At 43.9% G+C, this 20,053-nt stretch overlaps 1 protein-coding gene across 1 annotated transcript in view; it reads right to left on the bottom strand.

Annotated features, from left to right (window-relative positions):
- Positions 1 to 2,613: 2,613 nt before the first annotated feature.
- Positions 2,614 to 20,053, bottom strand: part of myo1g (myosin IG) — a 57,407-nt gene continuing 39,967 nt past the window's right edge. The window contains exon 22 of the mRNA XM_069681709.1: positions 2,614 to 3,376. Coding sequence (XP_069537810.1) covers positions 3,214 to 3,376 — 163 coding nt within the window. The 3' untranslated portion in view covers positions 2,614 to 3,213. The remainder of the gene's footprint in view (positions 3,377 to 20,053) is intronic.

Raw genomic sequence — 20,053 nt, 5'->3', positions numbered from 1 at the left:
TTCTTTTCGGTCATAGAGAGAAGATTTCGCTGAGTGTGATGTAAATTATACAGAAACAACACAGTACATTCTGTTTCCACCAGTATGTAAATCAGGAGTAAAAAACACAGCACACACACACATCTGCAAACACACACACACACACACACGCACACTGAGAGAGTATTATCGGGCAGTGAGATTTGGGGGAATCACAGCAGGGACCGTGTCACAGCGAGGGCAGGCCGTCACTAAGTCGCACTAACAGGTCACTGAGGGGAGAGAGGGATGAAAACTGGCAGTGGACGACAGAATTAAGCTCCCAGACTCAAAACAGTTTAGTCAGATATGAAGAGTTTCAGCCCGAACTCAAACATCTGAACAAAAAGATATGTGCAGTACAAACTTGTTTCAAGGCTTAAAGGCGAATCCCTACATCTATTAATACAAGTGTTGAGTTTAAGTGACCTCTGTAGCTCCTCATCTCTGCTTAATGCTAACAGCTAAAGGCTACATTAGCCGCTATTAGCATAACACACCCGAAATCTCTGACCAAACTGTCACCAGTTGAGCCACATTGGGGGTAATGTAGGAGACAATGAGGGAAAAAATGTGCAGAATAACAAGACTTACAGACACAGGATTGTATTTCTCAGTCAAGCTGCAGTTTATATTTATCAGTGCTTCCCACAGAGCGACGTATGGAAATATTTGGAGATTAAAAGAGCTTGAAAGAACGCACTTTCCTGAGAACAGCGTAAGTAGGCCTAGATTACACAGGAGAAGTCACACCAAAACTTTTGACAGGAGGAAACTAACACCGGAGAACTTCTCTTTCCTGTCTCTCACAACAGCAGAACAAATGGGTACGTGAGGGGTAAATTGAGGTTAGATTGTCTGCTAATTGATCTTGAATAATGTTGCTCTCTCAGGCTGATAAAAAACACCAGATGTAATAACATTCCTTCCAGGCGTTGCTGAGATGTTATGTTGACAAGAATAGGACGGGATATATGACTAGAAAAGAAACTAAAAAGGAAATTAAGAAGTTATTGTGATGCTGATTTTTTACCTCTTGGGTACAGAATGTCATCCCTTCAACATTTTATCATACGAGACATTTGTGTGTGTTACAATTAACTCTTTAGTAGGGCCAAAAAAGTTTTTTGAGAGGTCACAGCGACGTCAACCTTTGACCTAAAAAATGTCATCGTCCCAAGTCCAAGTGGATTTTTGTGTCAAATTTGTAGACATTCCCTCCATGTGTTCCTGAGATATTGGTTCCAAATGAATCTGGTGGATGTCCACACAAGATGGACAGACAACCCTAAAACATAATGCCTTCATGGCTACGGCTAATGCGAGTGCAGTGACGTAAGAAGCATGTGAAAGAAATCAGACCTCACTTCTCGTCTGCTTGATGCTAACAGTAACATTAGCCGCTACTAGCATAACAAACCTGTACTTTCCGACCGAATCACCAACAGTTAAGTTAAATTGTGGTTGATGTAGCATCACACAGAAGACAAAGAGGAAGAAAGGGTGCAATAAAAAAAATATCTCTGGCTCTGCTGTACCAATTAAGATATTTTTATTACGTTACAGAGGTGCAATGCTAGATCTGTGGATTAAACGGAGACTGTTTAGCATGAAGCTAAAATGCTCAGCTAACGTAAAAGTAGCAACAAGTGAAGATAAGACATTAAATTAGTTACTGAGTACAAAAAAAATCACACCAGTATTTAACTTAAGTTTGCTAATTCGAGCCAAAAGAAGCTAATGAAATAGCCCTCCAAGCTAGCTTGCTTCCCAGCAGTCAGATAGCAAGCTAGCCAACACTAGCTATCGTCTAACGATGCATTCATTTACACATTTTATTTCGGGATATATTTGCATCATCAACTCCTGCCTCATGACTGTGGACAGTCCTCTTACTTGGGAAAGTTTATACTGATGCAGAGCAGGGCTGTGACAAACTGTATGAGCAACATGTTCTGTTTGAATATATTGTGAGCTACGACGTTGGAAATTAATCCACCTTTATTGTATCAAGAAATGGGCAGATAAAACCAAATCTACTGTATCTGCATGTTGGAGAAATTGCAGTGTTTTGTGTAATTTGTGTAACACTTTATTACGTTTCTTCGACTGAAACTGTTTGAAGATCTTTGCACATTTTAGAAATCCTGTTGAAATGCGTCTGCAGTGTCAGTGTGTGTGTCTCACCCCAGCTGATCTGATCCAGAGGACACCAAAGGGACCGGAGAGGAAGCAGCTCTTGCGTCACCGCGTCCGGTCGTTTGATAGCTGCTGTTCACAAGACAAGTTTGATTGAACGTCTTTACAGCGCGTGTCACTTCCTGCAGGGCCCGAGAAGCGTCAGCACAAACACCAGAGCCTTAACCCGTACTGTAAATTGACTGTCAGGAAATCCTCTCACCACACTGAAGGACTTCTGACTGATTTCATTCACATTTGCACGTCTTTAGTCTCCCTTCAAAGCGCTGGAGCACATTAGAGAAGAATATTGTAATCACTGTATAATGTAGACTTCTGTACAGACGCGGTGCAACATGCTGTCTGCTCATGTGGAGCAGCTCTGGGGAGAAATTAAAACACAAAGAAGTCGCTTCAGTAAATCTTGAATAATTTATTTCTTCCACTTCCTTTTCTCTCTTTCTGCTCTTTATTACTTCAGACTTGGAATAATTTTCAGTCGTCTTTGTTTAAGGCAACAGCACAAGATAAGGCACACGTATAAAAACATATCTGGAAAGTTTCATCGTTGTATTCATGCATTGAGATGTACAATTTGTCATTTAAAAAGTGCAAATATTTATGCTTTGGTTCCCTTTTGTCTTTAAAAAATACATCTTCAAATATTTAATGGAGCAACAGCAAAATTAAACGCAGCATCACACATGTTATAAATGTATCCTGACTCTCTACATCAACATAAAATCCTCATTATTCCTGCAAAACATTCATAAGTTTAGTAATAGTCCAGTGCACATTGTCCTTCTGCAGCTCGAGAAAGCAGACTTTACCAGCAACTCTGCCTCCTGCTAACACTAAAACCTTTCTACAGAACGCTTAAACAATCTTTGCTAGTAAACAGTGAGACAGGTTTACATCCATGTCTTTGCTTTGTACATGAAGCTCGCTGATATTTCAACCAGATCAGATATCAATAACACTCAATCTATTGTGGATAGTTTTTGGTCGGACAGTTTGTTAGTTAGCCGGGACGAACAGGATGAAACCGTCTCGGGCTTTCTTGAAATCCGCGATGGCCTGGCCCGGTTTGGTTTCCACGTTGACGCTCTTTGGTTTCCCCCGCATGTGGAGCTGCAGGGCTGAACGGCACACCTTCACAGGAAACGGGACTTTTCTTATCCTGAAAGAGAGAAAAACACAAACACACATTTTTGAATTAGTATTCTTGTGAGGTTCTGCGTTCAAAACATTATTCCCAAACTCAACCTGTGAGCTTAATGCCAACCTATAATATAAAACTAACAGCAGGGCCTCATCCCATTCTTTTGTCTAAAATATCAATCAGATAAATGTTGAATGACACTGCAGGACTGAAAGTAGTCAGAGCACTCAACTCTTGATGAACTGCCAATAACAAGAGGTATTCATGTTAGTGAGTTTTAAGCTGGTAAAAAAACACAAGCAGAAAACTTCGGGGCTGAAAAATGGGCTCAAAAACTGCAGTTCCTCAAGTGGCCACTTGATGCCGGCGCCAAAAGCGAGTCAAACTCCAGTGAGGATGTAAAATTCCCAACTTTTGTATTCTTTTAAGTACATTTTTTTTGCCTTTAAGCCTGGACAGTGAAAGGACAGTGGTTAGTGTCGGAAACAGGTGAAGAGAAGGCGGGGATGACATGCGGCAAAGGGCCGAGGGCGGGAGTCGAACCTGGGGCTGTCGCATCGAGCAGGACTGCAGCCCCTGCATATGGGATGCACAATAACTGCTGAGCTAAATTGGCGACCCTGGTGTCTTATTTTTTCCATTTACTGCAACAGTACGTGGGAGAATATTTATATAGTTTAAATATTAAGGCGTAAAGGTTAGAATAATTAGGGACATGTCCGCTGATGGACATGTGGATGCTGCTCGCTGGTGGTTGAAGCTACACAGCTTGTTCGGTCACTCACTATCCCACCATTGGGCGGCCGAGTTCTCCAAGCTTCATTAGTTTAAACAACTTTGGTCAGTTACCACCAAGAATAAAATCTCATTTTGTGGTTAAAAATCTAATTTGCCAGCTAATGAATTTGCAAACACGTCGCTCCTCTCATCCCAACATGGTCAGATAGTGCTCCTAAAAACCAGAAGGCTTCAAAACAGCAGGACACAAACCAATGGGTAGTGTCACGATGGATAGGTCCACTTTCTGCGTTAAGTTGCTGCTTTTTTGTGGTCCAGTTAATAGAAGAAAGGCTGAACAAACTTTACTTTACATTCCACTAAAGTTGTCTACAGAGAAAGCTGTGTGGAGTTTGCATGTTCTCCCCGTGCATGAGTGGGTTCTCTCCGGGTACTCCGGGTTCCTCCCACAGTCCAAAGACATGCTCGTTAGGTTCATTGGAGGTTTTAAATTGCATGTAGCACTGAGTGTGAGTGTTAAAGGTTGTCTGTCTCTGTGTGTCGGCCCTGTGATTGTCTGGTGATCAGTCCAGGGTGTAACCCCGCCTCTCGCCCAATGACAGCTGGGATAGGCTCCAGCCCCGCCGCGACCCTGAACAGGATAAGTGGTATAGATAAAGGACGGATGTTTACAGATGTTCCAGATGCCACAAGACCAACATGAAGTTCAAAACCAACAATTTAAACTGTTTTTAAAGCCTCTGCCTCTCTTTAACCCTAAAACAGACCCTCGTGGAGGCAAAATGAGAATCTGTCAGTTTGTCGTTGATCACTTCACACTTCATCCTGCCGATCACAGTCGCCACAGTCACATCCAGAGCTCAGGTGCTTTGGCGTCACACATCCGATCCCTCTGCTGACAGCTGGGAGGAGGAAGTGTGACTCCCGCTTGCTCGACAGGCCGCTCGCTGCACCGTCAGCTGAAGATGATCCGCTGTGAAGTGGCCGCTTCCTCTCTGCCCCCTTGAGATCCCGCAGCCTCAGCCCGGCCCGCAGCGACCTCGCTGCTCCGGCAAACACGAGCTGACCGGCACACGCAGTCTGCTCTGTGTGCAAACAAAGAGCTTCACGCTGCATGTATGTACGTCACCGCCTGAGGCCCGGGAGACCGCGCTGATATTCCTGCTTGTGATGACACTTCTCTTCAGATTGGCTCCTCTGCACTTTCTTTGAACCCGCCGTGAAGCAGACGCAGAGCAATGTTTGCCAAACATCTATTTGTGGCTCCTTTGAATGTTGATAATGTGGGTGATAAGCCAACCTGGCAACTGTCTGCCAACTTTGGCAACAACAACCTAATGTTACCGTCAGTGTCCTGTTCTCCACAGACTGACTGGACCTCTTCAAACACATGGCTGGAAATCACAGCAGCGAAGTCTCACTGCTAAAAGGTGAATTTAATTTATGCAGATTATATAATCCTCCGCCGTTATGCAATAGTGCTGGCAATCTGCTTTAGCACAGCAGATAGAGACAGCAGGTAAGAGCATCAGACAGAGAATTAGAGGTGGGAGAGAAGCTCAGCTCGTTAACGTCAGTAAAACTGTCAAACTATAACTTTTAGATACTTCACCCACAAGTTTAAGTTATTTATTTCAAGTCTATCTAAATAAGAAGCTCAGAATTGACAGTAAAAGTACTTGTTCCTTCAATATTATTACCTTGACATTATTAGTTTGAAATCAAACTAATCCGAAAGAAGTGAGGAAGCCTTTCGGATGAGAGCTGCAACGTCTTAAAGAACCTTTTGGATTCAGCTTCAGATTACCATCACGAACCTTCACAGACACATTATTACATTATTAACGATGATGAATGAATGTGCATGACCGGTCATGAGAGTTAGTTTTAACTACGTTTTACAGTGAAGTTTAGGTCAGTGACATGACAGCTCCCTTAAAGTGAAGCCAAACCTTCTCTATCGCCCCCTGCTGACTGGCTGCAGTATAGGTCATAAAGCCCGCCTCCTCCATGTTAACAGATGGGACATGAGTCAAAATATAAAATCAAAAATACACGCCAAACATGGTTTCTGTCATTATAGTTAATTCTTATCATGCTGATTTACGTCAAAGTGTTCATTTTTCTGACAAGTTCATTTTTAATTAGTTATTTGATGCTGTCAAAATGATGATTGACAGCTCTGTTGTCGGCTCCTGCAGCCGATCTGTTCCGGATAAGCAGAGTAGAGGAGGAACGGTGAGAGGAGACGTAACTAAAACAATCACTACAGTCACTGAAGTTTCCATACCTGTGAACGTCTGCTTCAGACCAACACAAGAAGCTGTTCTGCTGTTAAACACGCCAACGTGCAGGATCTTTGCTGTTAAGTTAAGTGTGTGTTTCGATTAGCGGAAGTGGCTATGGCGGCTCCACCAGCTGATCTCAAGCTTCAATTTTGTACAATGAGAGCAGATGGAGACGTGTCGTCCATCTATTATATAAAAAACATTGAATATACACTGAACAATGACACTGGGCAGTAATCACCTGCATATAATGAGTGCTAGCCTGATATAATACTATTGCCAGAACCAACAAAAGCTCCACTGCTCATGAGGTGTAGAACAAGTCAAAGACACATTAAATATAAACACTCTAACATTACATTTTTAGTTGAATACAGGCTCTTCAGTCTTGTGTGTTTTATAAATCCCATCTGCACCGTGTTTCCGCCTCCTTTTCAGAGGCGAACCTGACAGGCGCACACAGCATGACCTCAGTAAATCCTGCAGAATACATAATCATCCTCTGTTAACACGTCTCCTCCTATTATTTAAATGACCCTCCCTTAAATACATATGCATTAAGGAGAGAGGCAGACCTCGCAGACACTCCGGCCTGTTCTCTCTCTCTCTCCTTCAGAGATGCAGTGTGTGTGTTTTGGAGCAGAAAACATCACATCTGGTGCAAAAGCAAAGTAAATGTTGCCCGCTGTCTCTTTCTCACTTCCTCCTGGGCCTTATGTATCTACAAGCAACACATGAGGAGCACGGGAAGGAATAATGGGCATATTCAAAGAGTGAAAAGAGGAATGCATCCTTATTAAACCAACCTGCAGCCTGATACTTTAATCGGGTCAAGATCAGGGAGGTTTAAGAGCGTAAGAGAAACTACCAAGTACACGTTAATGTAGGAAGCTGATTTACATCAAGCTTAAAACTTAAATCAGTATGCCACACCGTCTTCATGCTAGGAGACTTTGAAGTGAGTCACTTCATGTTTCCAAATCCGTGTCCCTGCTCATCACAAGTCTCCGACAGGTGTGGCCTTTTATTTTTTCCCTCCTGGCCCCTCGTCAAACCTCATACCCCGCCTTCCCCGACACCGCCCTTAAACCAGCTGTCCGGAACCATGCTGCGGCAGAGACCAACCCGACACAGAAACCCACTGACCTCCACGGGGTTCTGATTTGTGCGCGATAACTGATCTCATCGCGCCGGCTACCACGACAGAAACCAGACACCGGCAGAGCGCGTAGGGGAGAAGCCTCTGGCTCACACGACAAAGGCCACAAATGTGCAGCTTTCTGCTGCTGGCGGCTGAAATTGTCCCATGCAACGATTAAATACAGCCAGCTTAGTATGGCTGTCACTCTGTTCAGACACAGCTGGGCGATAAACAAGAGGCATTAAAGCTTAAAATGAATGTCACTGCAGAATTGGTGTAAAACAAGCAACGGATTTAACAGAAGAAGCATCTGTTATATCTCTAAATCTTTCTGACAAACTACTCCAGTAATGGTGCAAATCTCAGAACAGAAGTGGAAGTAACATGACCCTGATAAGAGCTGCCAGACCTCTCAGGAGGAGGCGGAAGGAGGAGGATGTTTGGGTGTCTGTGTTTGACACCGGACACTGAGGTTTGCAGCCCGTCTCCGACCGACAATCCACACGGTTCCTTTAACCGCAGCCACGATTGTTTCCTGATTTTAACCAAGAAGTTTCAAGAGAGGAGGCTTTGAATCCTTGTTTTGTCTTTTTCCATTCAGGAGACCAGTGACGACAGAGAAAGAGATACACGTCTCATAGACCTCGGTCTTTCTTTCACACTGTTTTTGAGGTTTAAAGGCGACTTGCATGCTTGGGTCAAACTTTAGACAATTATGATTCATCTATTTCTGCTCCTTTGTCAGATGTTTTTGGTAATACTTTAATGACATGCCGCCCATTAAAGGGCCAGTTTGCCGATTTTTAACCTCAGTCATGTCATGCTATTATTGGGAGCTAATGCCGTTATGGTAGGAAAAAATGCTTCTCCAATGGGCCCTGGAAAACCTCCTCCAGACTATGTAAAGGCCAGGGAGCTCTCTAAACAACACTTCCTCAATCTAGGACGCCCGCCTCCAATGTCATGTCTCGTTCAAAATTGTCAGGTTTGAAATGTAGACTGCAGACCCCAAGAGTTTTTAGACGATCCACCGGTATATTCTCGTCATATTTCAGATTCTGTACCGCTCTGAGCCATTGCCTACAATGCACGCTGGGTGTTGTAGGAATGTAGAATGGGCGAAACCACAAGCTGTTTGTACAACTTTCTCCACAACTATGGCGCCAATTTCAAATATTACGGCTTCTATCGATTACAGAGAACACCAGCTTTGACTGACAGCGGCCTTTTTCCAGGGGTCAACTGCTCCTTTAACAAACTGTCAGTATTGATCTTTGGGTTTTGATTTACAGTTTGGTTGCTGTTGAGTGTGATAAAGCATTTTCTCAGGCTACTAAAGTCACTTTTGTTGGAAGTGCGTAAGCTGGGTTACAGGTGTCGTTCTAAGCTGTGATGATGTGCTAACAGAAAACTGTTCACTGTGCTTTTATTCGCTTGGCTCCTGCAGAAACTTGTACAGTGCAATTCAAGACTCACACTCTCTTGATGTACCAAGAGGAGCAGTGTGATTTGCATTATAAACTCCAAAAATTGACTCAGCTAAAACTGTATTTAAATGCACTGATTCCAAACTGCAAAGCAAACTTGAAACTGACATCGTTCATTTATAACGGTTAGATGACATTCTGTATTAACACACTGTAATGGTTGTTTAAATAGTTTGACATTTTGATTCCTCTCTTTGTGGCGGAAGAAGATTGATGTCACTCTCATATCTGTGCAGTAAATATGAACCCAGTTAGCGTAGCTTAGCACAAAGACTGGAAACAGCTAGCCTTGCTCTGTCAAACAGTAACAACGTCCACATTCCTGCACGTGTAAATCTCACTGAATAACACAGAATATCTTGTGTGTGTTTATCCTTAGCAAGAAGTGTGTTACAATGCCAAGTTGAGGGTTTACTGTGAGTCTCGTGCTGGACTGTTTCTTGGCTGGGAGCAGGTACTTCCTGTTCAGCACATAACTCCATGTAAATCAGACTTAGTACAGATTAAAGCAAAGAGAAATGAGGTGTTTATTAGTTTATTACCTTTGGACGGAGCTAGGCTAGCTGGTTCCTGGCTCTATGCTAGGCTAAGCTAACCAGGTGCTGATTTACTTTGAAAGGACAGATATGAGAATTGTCATGTTTCATCCCTTTTGTTAAGTTTTGCATTTAATGTATTTAGTGCTTGTTTTATTTTCTCATTCACACTTCATTCTTTTGTTGCTCTACTTCCTGTCTTTGTGTGTTTTCCCACTTCTGGGATTGTGTGTCCCGCCCTTATTGTTTTCACCTGTGACTCCATTGTCTCACCTGTGTCTGATTAGCCACACCTTCTTTAGGTGCGTCTCAATTCAGGGGCTGCGTCCTTCGAAAGACGAGGACCACGAAGGAGTCTTTCGTAGCCTGTGTAGGTGCTAAAGCTGAACTTAGATGACACTGTCTGGTCTACGGAGAATTTCCTGTTTGCGCCACCTTTAACCTTGTATCACCAAATGTGGCTCCAACAGATAGCTAGTGGGCTAATTAGCTATCATAACTAACGCCATCATTTTAAACTGAAAAAAATGACGGCTGGATAAACTTTAAAATGTGTATCGCAGCTATTCAATTGAGTTGAAACCAAAATGCACCCGATGGATCCTTCATGGCCCGGGAAAAGGAGGACGTATTTGTTAGCCGCATCTGAAGAAGCCTTTGACGCTGTTTGCTGCTCCCTATGGTCCCTCCAACTGTAAGCCTTTTGTTTTTTCTATTGTGTCTAAACCTGCTAAGGATATTATTGATCTTCTCCTTGAACTCACATCAGGAAATAATAAAAATACATCCAACTTTTCCTTTAAGATTGGTAACGGATAACAAGAGGAGGCCGTCTCACGCTCACCACCCAAAAGAGACCCAACCCTCCGTCCCACTGCCCCTCTTTCTCCCCCTCCTACCCAATTTAACACCCCCTTGTCAACACAACCCTGAAATTTCCCTTTTCAATCTCCATCAGCCCTTCCTCTCCTGCCTGGCAGCGGGGGCAGCGTGGGCTGAAGCCGGGCAGGCGGGGAGCGGACCGACCTGCGGCGCGTTGCGTCACGGCGCTGATAATCGACAAACTCATCCATTATAATCACCATCACCGTCATCAGAAAACAGCGGGCCTATCGCAACCAGCTGCACCCTGCGTCTTGAGTCTCTTCAGGGGGGCATTCTGGGAAAAAAAATGAGTCATAGAGTAAACACAGCAGCTAATTTATATAGAGTGATTTCTCTGAACGGTCCAAGTAGCAGAAAACAACACTTTGGTCCTGCACACGTACATGGGCTGAATCACACCGTGTTATGTACTTTAATAGCTCTGACTTTAATCATCTCTTCACTGCTGGTTAATTCAGGACCACCGACATGTTGGTGAGATAAAAGCAAATCGGTTTAGCAGCGAGTCTGTGAAGGAGCACGCACAGGAAGAGCCAAACATCCCGTCCAATTGATTATCAATAAGGGGAGACGCTCGAGCGCTATCAGGGGTTTTCATGCAGCCATAATGTTCGTTCCACCTCAGGGCGAGCTGCTGGTATCAGTCCAAACATCTTCAGCTGAGTGACAAGCATCCAAACATGTGCTTTAGACATGAAAGCTTCTCATTTTTCACCAATGAATATCTGTAGTACGAAACACTACAGAGCCTGTTAAGAATGGAAAAGTAGCTGAGGAATCCATTTGTTGCACTCTGAGGTCGATTCAGAGGCAGCACGTGTGCGCCGTTTGAATCCACAAAGACGCCTTTTGATGCCCGTGCCGGTTTTGAGGTCAGTAGCGGCTCTGTGAGCGCGCCCAGGAGGCTTTGAGACGCTCGAACAGAAAGTCCCCGAGATTTAACAGGCGAGCGCAGGAGGAGCAGACAGGACGTCTTTATGAGATGTGTGCTCCTCCACAGCCGAGGTCTTTGATGTGAGCGGGTGGGAATGAGCTCGTCGGGAACATATCATGTAGTATTCACCGTCTTTGAGTCGTTCACTACACGCTTGATGTTTCCCACCCATCACATCGTGCTGCTAAATCCTCCACATCACATCCCCTCCTCTGTGCTGGTGGTGGCTGCCTGGAGCTTCCTGCGACATTAGTTTCACCTGGATGAGATGGTTTCCATTTCACGAGCATCAACACAATGAAGCGATACATTCAACATGGATAGATACAACTGACACAGATACTCTGCTCGGCTATGAAGGGTCAACCTGACAGACAATACTGATAATATGTTGGCTGCATGCTGATCACGGTTTTTAATCCTTCCTTCCTGCTGCCTCTGCCAAGGAGGTCACGCTTTCTGTGCTGTTTGTTTGTATTTCATATCTCTGAAACTGGACTGTTGGCCTCGGTGGAGGTCGGCGCTCTCCAGGTTTTTGTTAATTAGTACTAAAAACGTCTGAGTCTTAGGGTTAGCCCTAACCCTAACCCATAAAAACCATATTGTAGTAAACGTCACATCTATTGGGATTATAAGGCCTCTGTTACTCCTCTTCCTCTATGTAAAAGGGCGGAGTGGTGGGGCGAAGGCGCTCCGCCTCGGAGCGAGCATTGGAGGTAACGGAGGTGTAACAGAGGATCTGTAGTCTCTGTCTTAACTTTGCAAACTAGCAACAAAAGTAGGCAAGAAAAAAGTCAAGATGGCGTCCAAATATGAGTGCAGAGGTTTTGTGGATGATACATTTTGTAGTGTTCAAGTTTTCAGATGTATTTAATTGAGCTGAAGTATAAGACATAAATGCAGCAGAGCTTGGCGGACGCTGCTTGGGTGCAATGCATCTTGGTAAACGTAGGCACTGCTGGCATGGCTCCACGAGCAGGAGTTTCTCAGTTGAAGTAGCATAGCATTTAAATGTGAATTTATTGCTTCTATTAACGTCCACATACCATCCACACTGATTAGACACTCATATAAAATGTTATGAACATTACGCCCTTACTATGTGACCTTAATACGATTCATGAGAACTGTGAATCATGGCAATGTAATACCAGGAAAACATGAAAGACAGACACAGAAGAACACTGATAATAAACTGCGGTCAGCTCCACTGATAGATACGCGCCACAGGCATGTATGTGCTGATACATAAATGTACTTTCTGCACAGAGACTAAATTATTCACACATGCACAGCAGATGAAAACAGGTCAGCCTTTAATCAACAGGCTGCTTAAAAGGTTAAAAGTGGTTAAACCAATGAACCACATCATCTGAGGTCTATACAGGCAGAGATGGAAATAGGTCAGTGATCAAATTCACCTATTACGTCCACCTGGGTTAAATTGTGTTGCAGTAGGTACCCTCCACCAGCACTGACACATTGCTGGGAGAAAAAACAAAAGAAGAAGAAGAAGAGGGGAATAATAAGAGTGGACACAAACTGAGGGACGGAGAGTAAGCAGAAGAGGACGAGCTGATGGAGGAGAGTTCGCAGCAGAAGCTGCGTCTCCTGTTGCTCCGGCCGGCAGCACCGACTCAGAGACGAGCACATTGAGGACAGCCACTGAGGGAGGAAAAAAGGGGGAGGCAGAGAGACAGAGGAGGCTATTTCAGGCTGAGGATGACGCCTTTCACGACCTAAAAAAGTGAATTTAGAATCGAGAGGGACGTTTTCTCCCGAACTGTTGACGCTCAACGAGGTCGGACTAAGAAGTCAACAAGTCCTCGGACATCGGTGACAGCTCACTGTGACTCTGTGGTCATTAAAGACGCATCACAAGACCTCTCGCTTACACTTTCAGGTTAATGAAATCATGTCTTTTTCTGCTACACGCTGAAGGGAGGGGTGACCCAGAAGATTGCTATTAATGCAACACCGTCCCAGGTCTTTCCATATTCATAAGTGAAAGTGCTGATTTAGAGGAGCGGAGAAAAGGAGAGAAGCTGGAGGAGGAAGAGGAGTAAATATAAACACATAAAAAGAGAGGAGAGGAGTGTGTTTCACCAGAATAGAAGGAGGGAAATATAAGAACAAACAAAAACAAACAGTGAGTGAACTGCGGTGTCGGAGGAAGTATTCACACACTTTTCTTCAGTCTGTGTGTGTTAAAGATTAATTTATTGTTTACATGGTGGAAAATTGCTCCGGCTTCAACGCAGCGTTATTAAAGCTTGTTTAAGCACCTACGGGAGAGACGGATGATGTTCGCTCGCTCAGACTCTCAGTGAACAGCAGTTTCATGGGTAAAATATTTTCCATCAGCACCGCAGATGGATTACTTTAAATATAGATACATTTTCGTGGTGACATTGTAAAGTGCACTGAGCTTACAGCACTGCTACCTTCTGTAACACAGCGTAGATACAGATGGAGATGGATGATATGAATTCAACAGTGTAGTTCAGGATCAGGTGCAAGTGACTGAATGTGTCCACTGAGTCTACAGAGTTGTCTGCCGTTGTCACATGAAGCAGCGGTTAAAAGGAGATCAATCCGGGGCGCTGGTTTAGCTCACTGGTTAAATAGTGCGTCCCATATACAGAGGCTACAGTCCTTGATCTGGCGGCCGCACCCTCGACGCCCAACCTCGCATATCATCCTCTCGTCCCCTGTTTCTGACACTATGCCCTGTCCTCTCTCGATCAATAACGGCATAAAAGGGGGAAAAAAAATCAATCCAATGATCAGCGCTACAGCTGGACAAACGCTATTGTCAACTGTGGCTGCTATAGACAAGAAATACTTATTTTACAAAGACTTTTAACCACTTTAACCCCCGACTAAATCAGCATGTTGTCATGGCTACACATCAGTGTCGACCCACAGCGACATTACATTCAGACAGACACAGCTGCAAAGGTGAAGGCAATGTCAGCATGAAGATGGAGACAGTGCAAAAAGCTAACTATCAAGTATGTACCCAGCGCTCAAAAAGCCTCCCGGTATGTGATTGTCATGATTGGATGACTGGCTGTCAGTCAAACTCCTCGCTATGGCAACAAGCAACATCAAAGCCCCCAAAGAGAAGCCTCATCAGTCGTACTCGTTACTACTCAATACGCTCTCAGAGCAGACCATCACCATGGCTGCGTCTGTGCCAAGATAATACAGATACAATTCACTGTCATACTTTTTGAACAGGTTATATAAATTGATCAATAATATAATTATTAGACGGGTTACTAACACCTTGTCTTTTCTCTTTATAAAGACCGGATACTACAGGTAACAGTGCTGGATCTTGGGTGGAAAAAAAAGGACTTGACTTGCCTTAATTAAGGACTCGACTTGACTCGACTTGACTTGCCCAAGAAAAAATGACTCGAGACTCGCTTGAGACTTGGACCAAATGACTTGAGACTTACTTGGGACTTGGGAGCAAAGATGACCTGGGCACAACACTGCGTCTTTCTCTGACTGTCACATAGTATCTGCTCCAACAATAAGAAAAAGGTCATTTTGTTGGTATTTTAATGCTATTTTTTGAGCTTCTCATTTCTCACTTTCACCCTCTGAAGACACAGGCCTTTACCAGCTAGCTCAGTAATGGGTCATTACTCTGCTTTAGTTTGAATATTCTCACGTTCGTCTCTATTGGCTACTGTAAACGCCAATCAATATCTGCAACAAGTCCCTCCCTAACTTGCTTTAAGAGGAAACATGTTATAAACAGAATAAAACAGCGCTCTGTTAGCTGGGAACTTTTAGCCTCAGCTGGTATAGAAACTATTCTGGTGAGGGTCTCTGATCAGTAACATAATAAAATCCTCAAATTGCCTTTTAAGTAAAGAATCCTCCTCAATCTCTTAAGGCCGGGGCAGATCATTCCCTAAATCCTGCCTTCAGCCCACTCATACTCCCCCAGCTGTCCCAGCAGATGGTCCACGAGACCGACCCCCTCCCCTCCCTCCAAACACACACTACTGCTCTCTCTGCAAACATACCGACACACACACACACACACTCACACGCTTCATTCATGCTGACAGCTCAGGCTCAGGTGACAGGAAGAGAAAGCAGAGAGAGAGATGAGAGGATGAGGAGGATCGTGCAGGATGAAGAGGAGCGAGCGGAGGAACGCCGAGGGAACGAGAGGCGGATGTGACATGACAGAGAGACAGACAGCTCGTCTTCGCCGTCCTCGCCGCCGACACGGAGCGGCTTTGAAGTCAGATTTCTACCTTGTGCTTCTAACGCTGCGTTCACTGACCCACTTTTGTAGGAGACTCTCTGTGGCACCGCAAGACTCTCTGAACTGTAAACACTCTCTGATCCGCGCTCTCGTGTCTGAACTACAGAGGAACATCACAATCGCTCCATTCACTGTTTCCTCATCCAAAACCTCATAAACAGAAATGACGTGCGCGTGACTCTCATCGTCCGGGATCTCACTTCCTGACAGAAGGAAGCACAAGAGGAGTGTGTGTGTGTGTGTGTTGTCATGCTCCTCCTCCCCCCCTCGCACACACTTACACGGCTCACCCCTGACTTTGTCTCATGAGCCTTTTGATGAGTAGCCTGGTTGAGGTCGCGACCCCCCCTCCATTCACCGCAGATGGTGGCACAAAGACAGGCGGAGGGCTGAAACTGACTCCCCGGATGGTCGCCGCCCGGCGCACCCCGAGCAGAGCCGCACAGCTGCTGCGGGGACCCCGTGATGCAGATACCCCCCCCACCCTAAAGAACCCAAAACCCAGACCAAAAGTCTAAGACTCGTAAAACCCACAAAAGCCTCACCGGGGATCTGGGATCAACAAGCTGAACACACACACACACACAGAAGGACTCATAAAAGTGGGAACACACACCCTGATGCTGCTGCCGTCTGCACAGACTCCAGAGAGCAAAAACAAACGTGATGTTTTACCTCCAGAAATCACATCAAAACTTCAAACTGGCTGTGAATAAAGACGATCACATCTGATATTTTAAGAACATCAGATCGGCTTCACTTAAACAAGTCAACATCAGCACAATAAAAAGATTGTAGCCGGCATAATGACCAGGAAGTTGTTGTGAACGCCCTAACAGAAACATTTATAGCAGGACTTTTGTATTAAAGTGCATTCATTGAAGGTATGTGTGCCTAATAAACTGGCAACTGATGGTATGTCATCACTAAGGCCGTGCAATTTCATCGAAAGCAACGTCTTTGAAAGTCTTTCTCATTAAGCATGTGTAAAATTGACCCATTGCATGGAGCCCTGCGTATAATGTACTTGCTTTAATCAGATGAAGCCCAAGCAGCTGTCAGCTAAACTCAGATTAACTGGTGTCAAAGGAATTTGACGTAACATCATCCCATTAAGAATGATTATTCATTTTGAGTGATACTCATTTTTGAAACACTTTAAGTTGTAGTAATTGATTACAGTTAGTTACATTAACTTATTTAGTCTAAGGGCCAGATCAGACAGGATGCGCTTTGCAGGCTGTAAAACGCGAGGCGCACCGCACTGCCTTTTTGTGGAAGTAAACACCCGATCAGACAGAGCGCGTTTTAGCAGCTGGGGGCGGCTTTTTTTCCTACTGTTGTTAAGGCAACCACCGAATCATTAGCTGTCAGTAACCTAACCATCACATTGTTAACTGACAGAAGGCTCACCTCTCCTTTCATCCGATTGGACAATGAGAAAAAACGCCCATGACCGTCGGGCACTTTTCTGCTTTGAGTTGAAGTTTTTTCAACTCGAGGTGCTCGGAGCGTTTCCTCAAAAACGCGAGGTGCACAGAGCGGAAAAAAGCGAGGCGCTCTGCAAAGCAAAAGCAGCGCGCAAAAAGCCTCTCAATGAAAACTATGACAAAAAAGCCGCCCCCAGCTGCTAAAATGCGTCCTGTCTGATCGGGCCCTAAGAAGTGCGGTAGCTGGAAGCCTACGGTAATGTTGACTGTTGTAAGGGTGGCGGTCGCCATGGTGATCATGACGGTGCATGTCTGTTGAAACAATTTTAAAAAAACATACAATTTTACATAAAAATATTAATCTAAAATATTCGCAGTAATTAAATCGAATGTAATGAGGTGTCTCTTATTTGTCAAAGTGAGTATTAACACCTGACATTGATTCGAGGACACTGCGTCACATCACATGGAAGATATTGAAAAAAAAGAACGACACATTTTGCTAAAATTAGATGAAAAAAAAAAGTATTTTACGCATCTTGTTTTGTGTCAGGTGTTACAGTGTGCTTGGACACATTAAGTGCTCACATCTATAAAAAAGTACAGCTTATTCAAAAAACGCATCTTCCTTCTAAACACATTTCACATGACTTGACACAGCTAAGTTCTTTTACTCACTTTTCCCAACGTAATCGGTTTCCTAATTTGTTTGTTTAAGTAAACTTAACTTGTTATAATTTACGGCGCACCAGGCCCATAAAAATATTCAGTTAACTGTCAGAAATGAGAAAGAAAAACAGACATTAAAGGGCTCCAGGCTCTTACGTTTGGTGTTGTTCCCGGTCTTAAATAAACTATATCTGTGCAGGTTTTATGGACCGCTGTTTTTTCCTTATTTTGTTACATTTTATAGACAAATGATGAACCCAGAAATTAATCTAAAAATAAATTATACTGAAAATAACTGCAATCACTATTTATAACTCAGTAAGAGTTTTTATACGATTCATTTTCAAAATAAACACTTAAAGACTGTTTTTGGTCGGTGCACATTCTGACTTCCCACTTCTTTAGTGTTCCCAGGGATTACACCACATCTAACAGACTTCTTCATCACACAGAGCTGTGTACTCAGTATGTGTGCATTACAGTAGCATGGGTCCATATTGTATTTTTGAAGATGTTTTTTTAATTGTGATTTTAATATGGACTCTGGGGAGACGGGCCTTGAGCTAAAAGAGACACAAATAAACAAACGCAGATGGTTTAGTTTGTTATCAAGGGACCAAACTGTAATCCTGCATCCTACCGAAGTAGATCTTGTTTTAAAGAATGAACCTTCAAATCTAAAAATAATGAGTTTAAATCTTTTCAAAAAGCTGAATTCTTTGGTGCAGTTTGGCAGCAGCACGATGGATTTCCTCCACCATGTGTTTGTATTTTGTCCTTTTCCTACGTCACTCCGTGTGGTCCCGGCAGGATTTGGAGGATTAAGACTTTGGGACTTTGGGAGACCAATCCCAGCTGACTGGGTGCTGTCTCAGCAGGCCGTACTTACAACAACACACCCACGCTTACACACACACACACACACACGCCCACCGACACAACCCAAACAGTCTGCTGTGTGTGAAAACTTGCGGGTTGTGCCATTCACATGGAGTCTGTCGGAGATGGATGTGGGTGGATGTGAATCAGATTTAAAAACAGAGAAGACAAATCAGGTCGGGAGTGATAAATGTGATAAATGTCAGCGCGACTGATTCATTTCACGGACGTTTATTCAGCGCGGGCCGCAGACGCAGACAACTATGACACTGATAAATGCCAAGAATATGATTTGCCTAATTGTTATGCTGCGTTAATAGACTCAGTTTGAGCCGCGGGTCTCTGACCGCTCACAATGAGGACGATGCTGCTGCTGTGAGTTTATTCATGTGACCTAAAGGCTGAATGTTTTCTCTCCAGACAATCACTTCACCAGCTGATCCGCTCATTAGTTTCTCCTCTCCCTTCAAAGAGCTGTAATGAGAGAAATCAGCTGCTGTCGGGTTTTATTCCAATCAATCCTGTCTCGTCGTATCACGGATAAACAAATAAATGATCTTTGCATGTTGCTGTCGTGCTTCTGAAGCCTGCTGGACTTCTTCCTGAACCAACAAGACAGCAGAGAAACTACTGTGACCTGAAAATAAGTTATGAACAATGACTGTTTATATAGATGGACTACGTGTCTCCATTGTACTAAATTGAAGCCAAAATACTGGACATGACAGGCGCTCGCATCTTGCACTGGTGACGTCATTTGGAGCCAGAGCTGCACAGTAGAGGTCAGTAGCCACTTCGGCTAATCAAAACACACACTTAACTCACCGATAAAAACAGCAAGGATCCCGCACGCCGGCGTGTTTAACAGCAGAACAGCTTCTTTGTGTTGGTCTGAAGCAGACATTCACAGATATGTAAACTTCAATGACTGTAGTGAATGTTTAAGTTACATCTCCTCTCGCCGATCCTCCTCTACTCTGCTAATCCAGAACAGATCGGCTGCAGGAGCCGGATTTGTCAACAGAGCTGTCAATCATCCTTTTGACAGCATTGAATAACTAATTAAAAATAAACACTTGGACGTCAATCAGCATGGAGGAGGCGGGCTTTATGACCTATACTGCAGCCAGTCAGCAGGGGGCGATAGAGACGTTTTGGCTTCACTTTTAGGGAGCTGTCATGTCATCCATCTTTCTATACAGTCTATAGTTATGATAGAGAGAAAGTTTAGATGATTTAAGAGGAACATTCATGTTTGGGAAACAAAGGACGGAGCTAATGTAAAAAAAACGGTTGTTTTTCTCATAAAGGAGCTGATTTCAAGTAAAGTGCAACAGTTAATGAAAAGAGGCCACATAAAATCGGCTACATGTGTGTGATTTGAGAGTTCAGGGAAACTGTATTTCTGTATTTT

Source organism: Semicossyphus pulcher, unplaced genomic scaffold, assembly GCF_022749685.1.
Source record: "Semicossyphus pulcher isolate SPU_LCO1_2020_fin unplaced genomic scaffold, fSemPul1.0.p SCAF_5, whole genome shotgun sequence".
Classification (NCBI taxonomy): domain Eukaryota; kingdom Metazoa; phylum Chordata; class Actinopteri; order Labriformes; family Labridae; genus Semicossyphus; species Semicossyphus pulcher.
The sequence above is the reverse complement of the archived record's forward strand: the minus strand, read 5'-3'. Positions and strand labels throughout refer to the sequence as shown.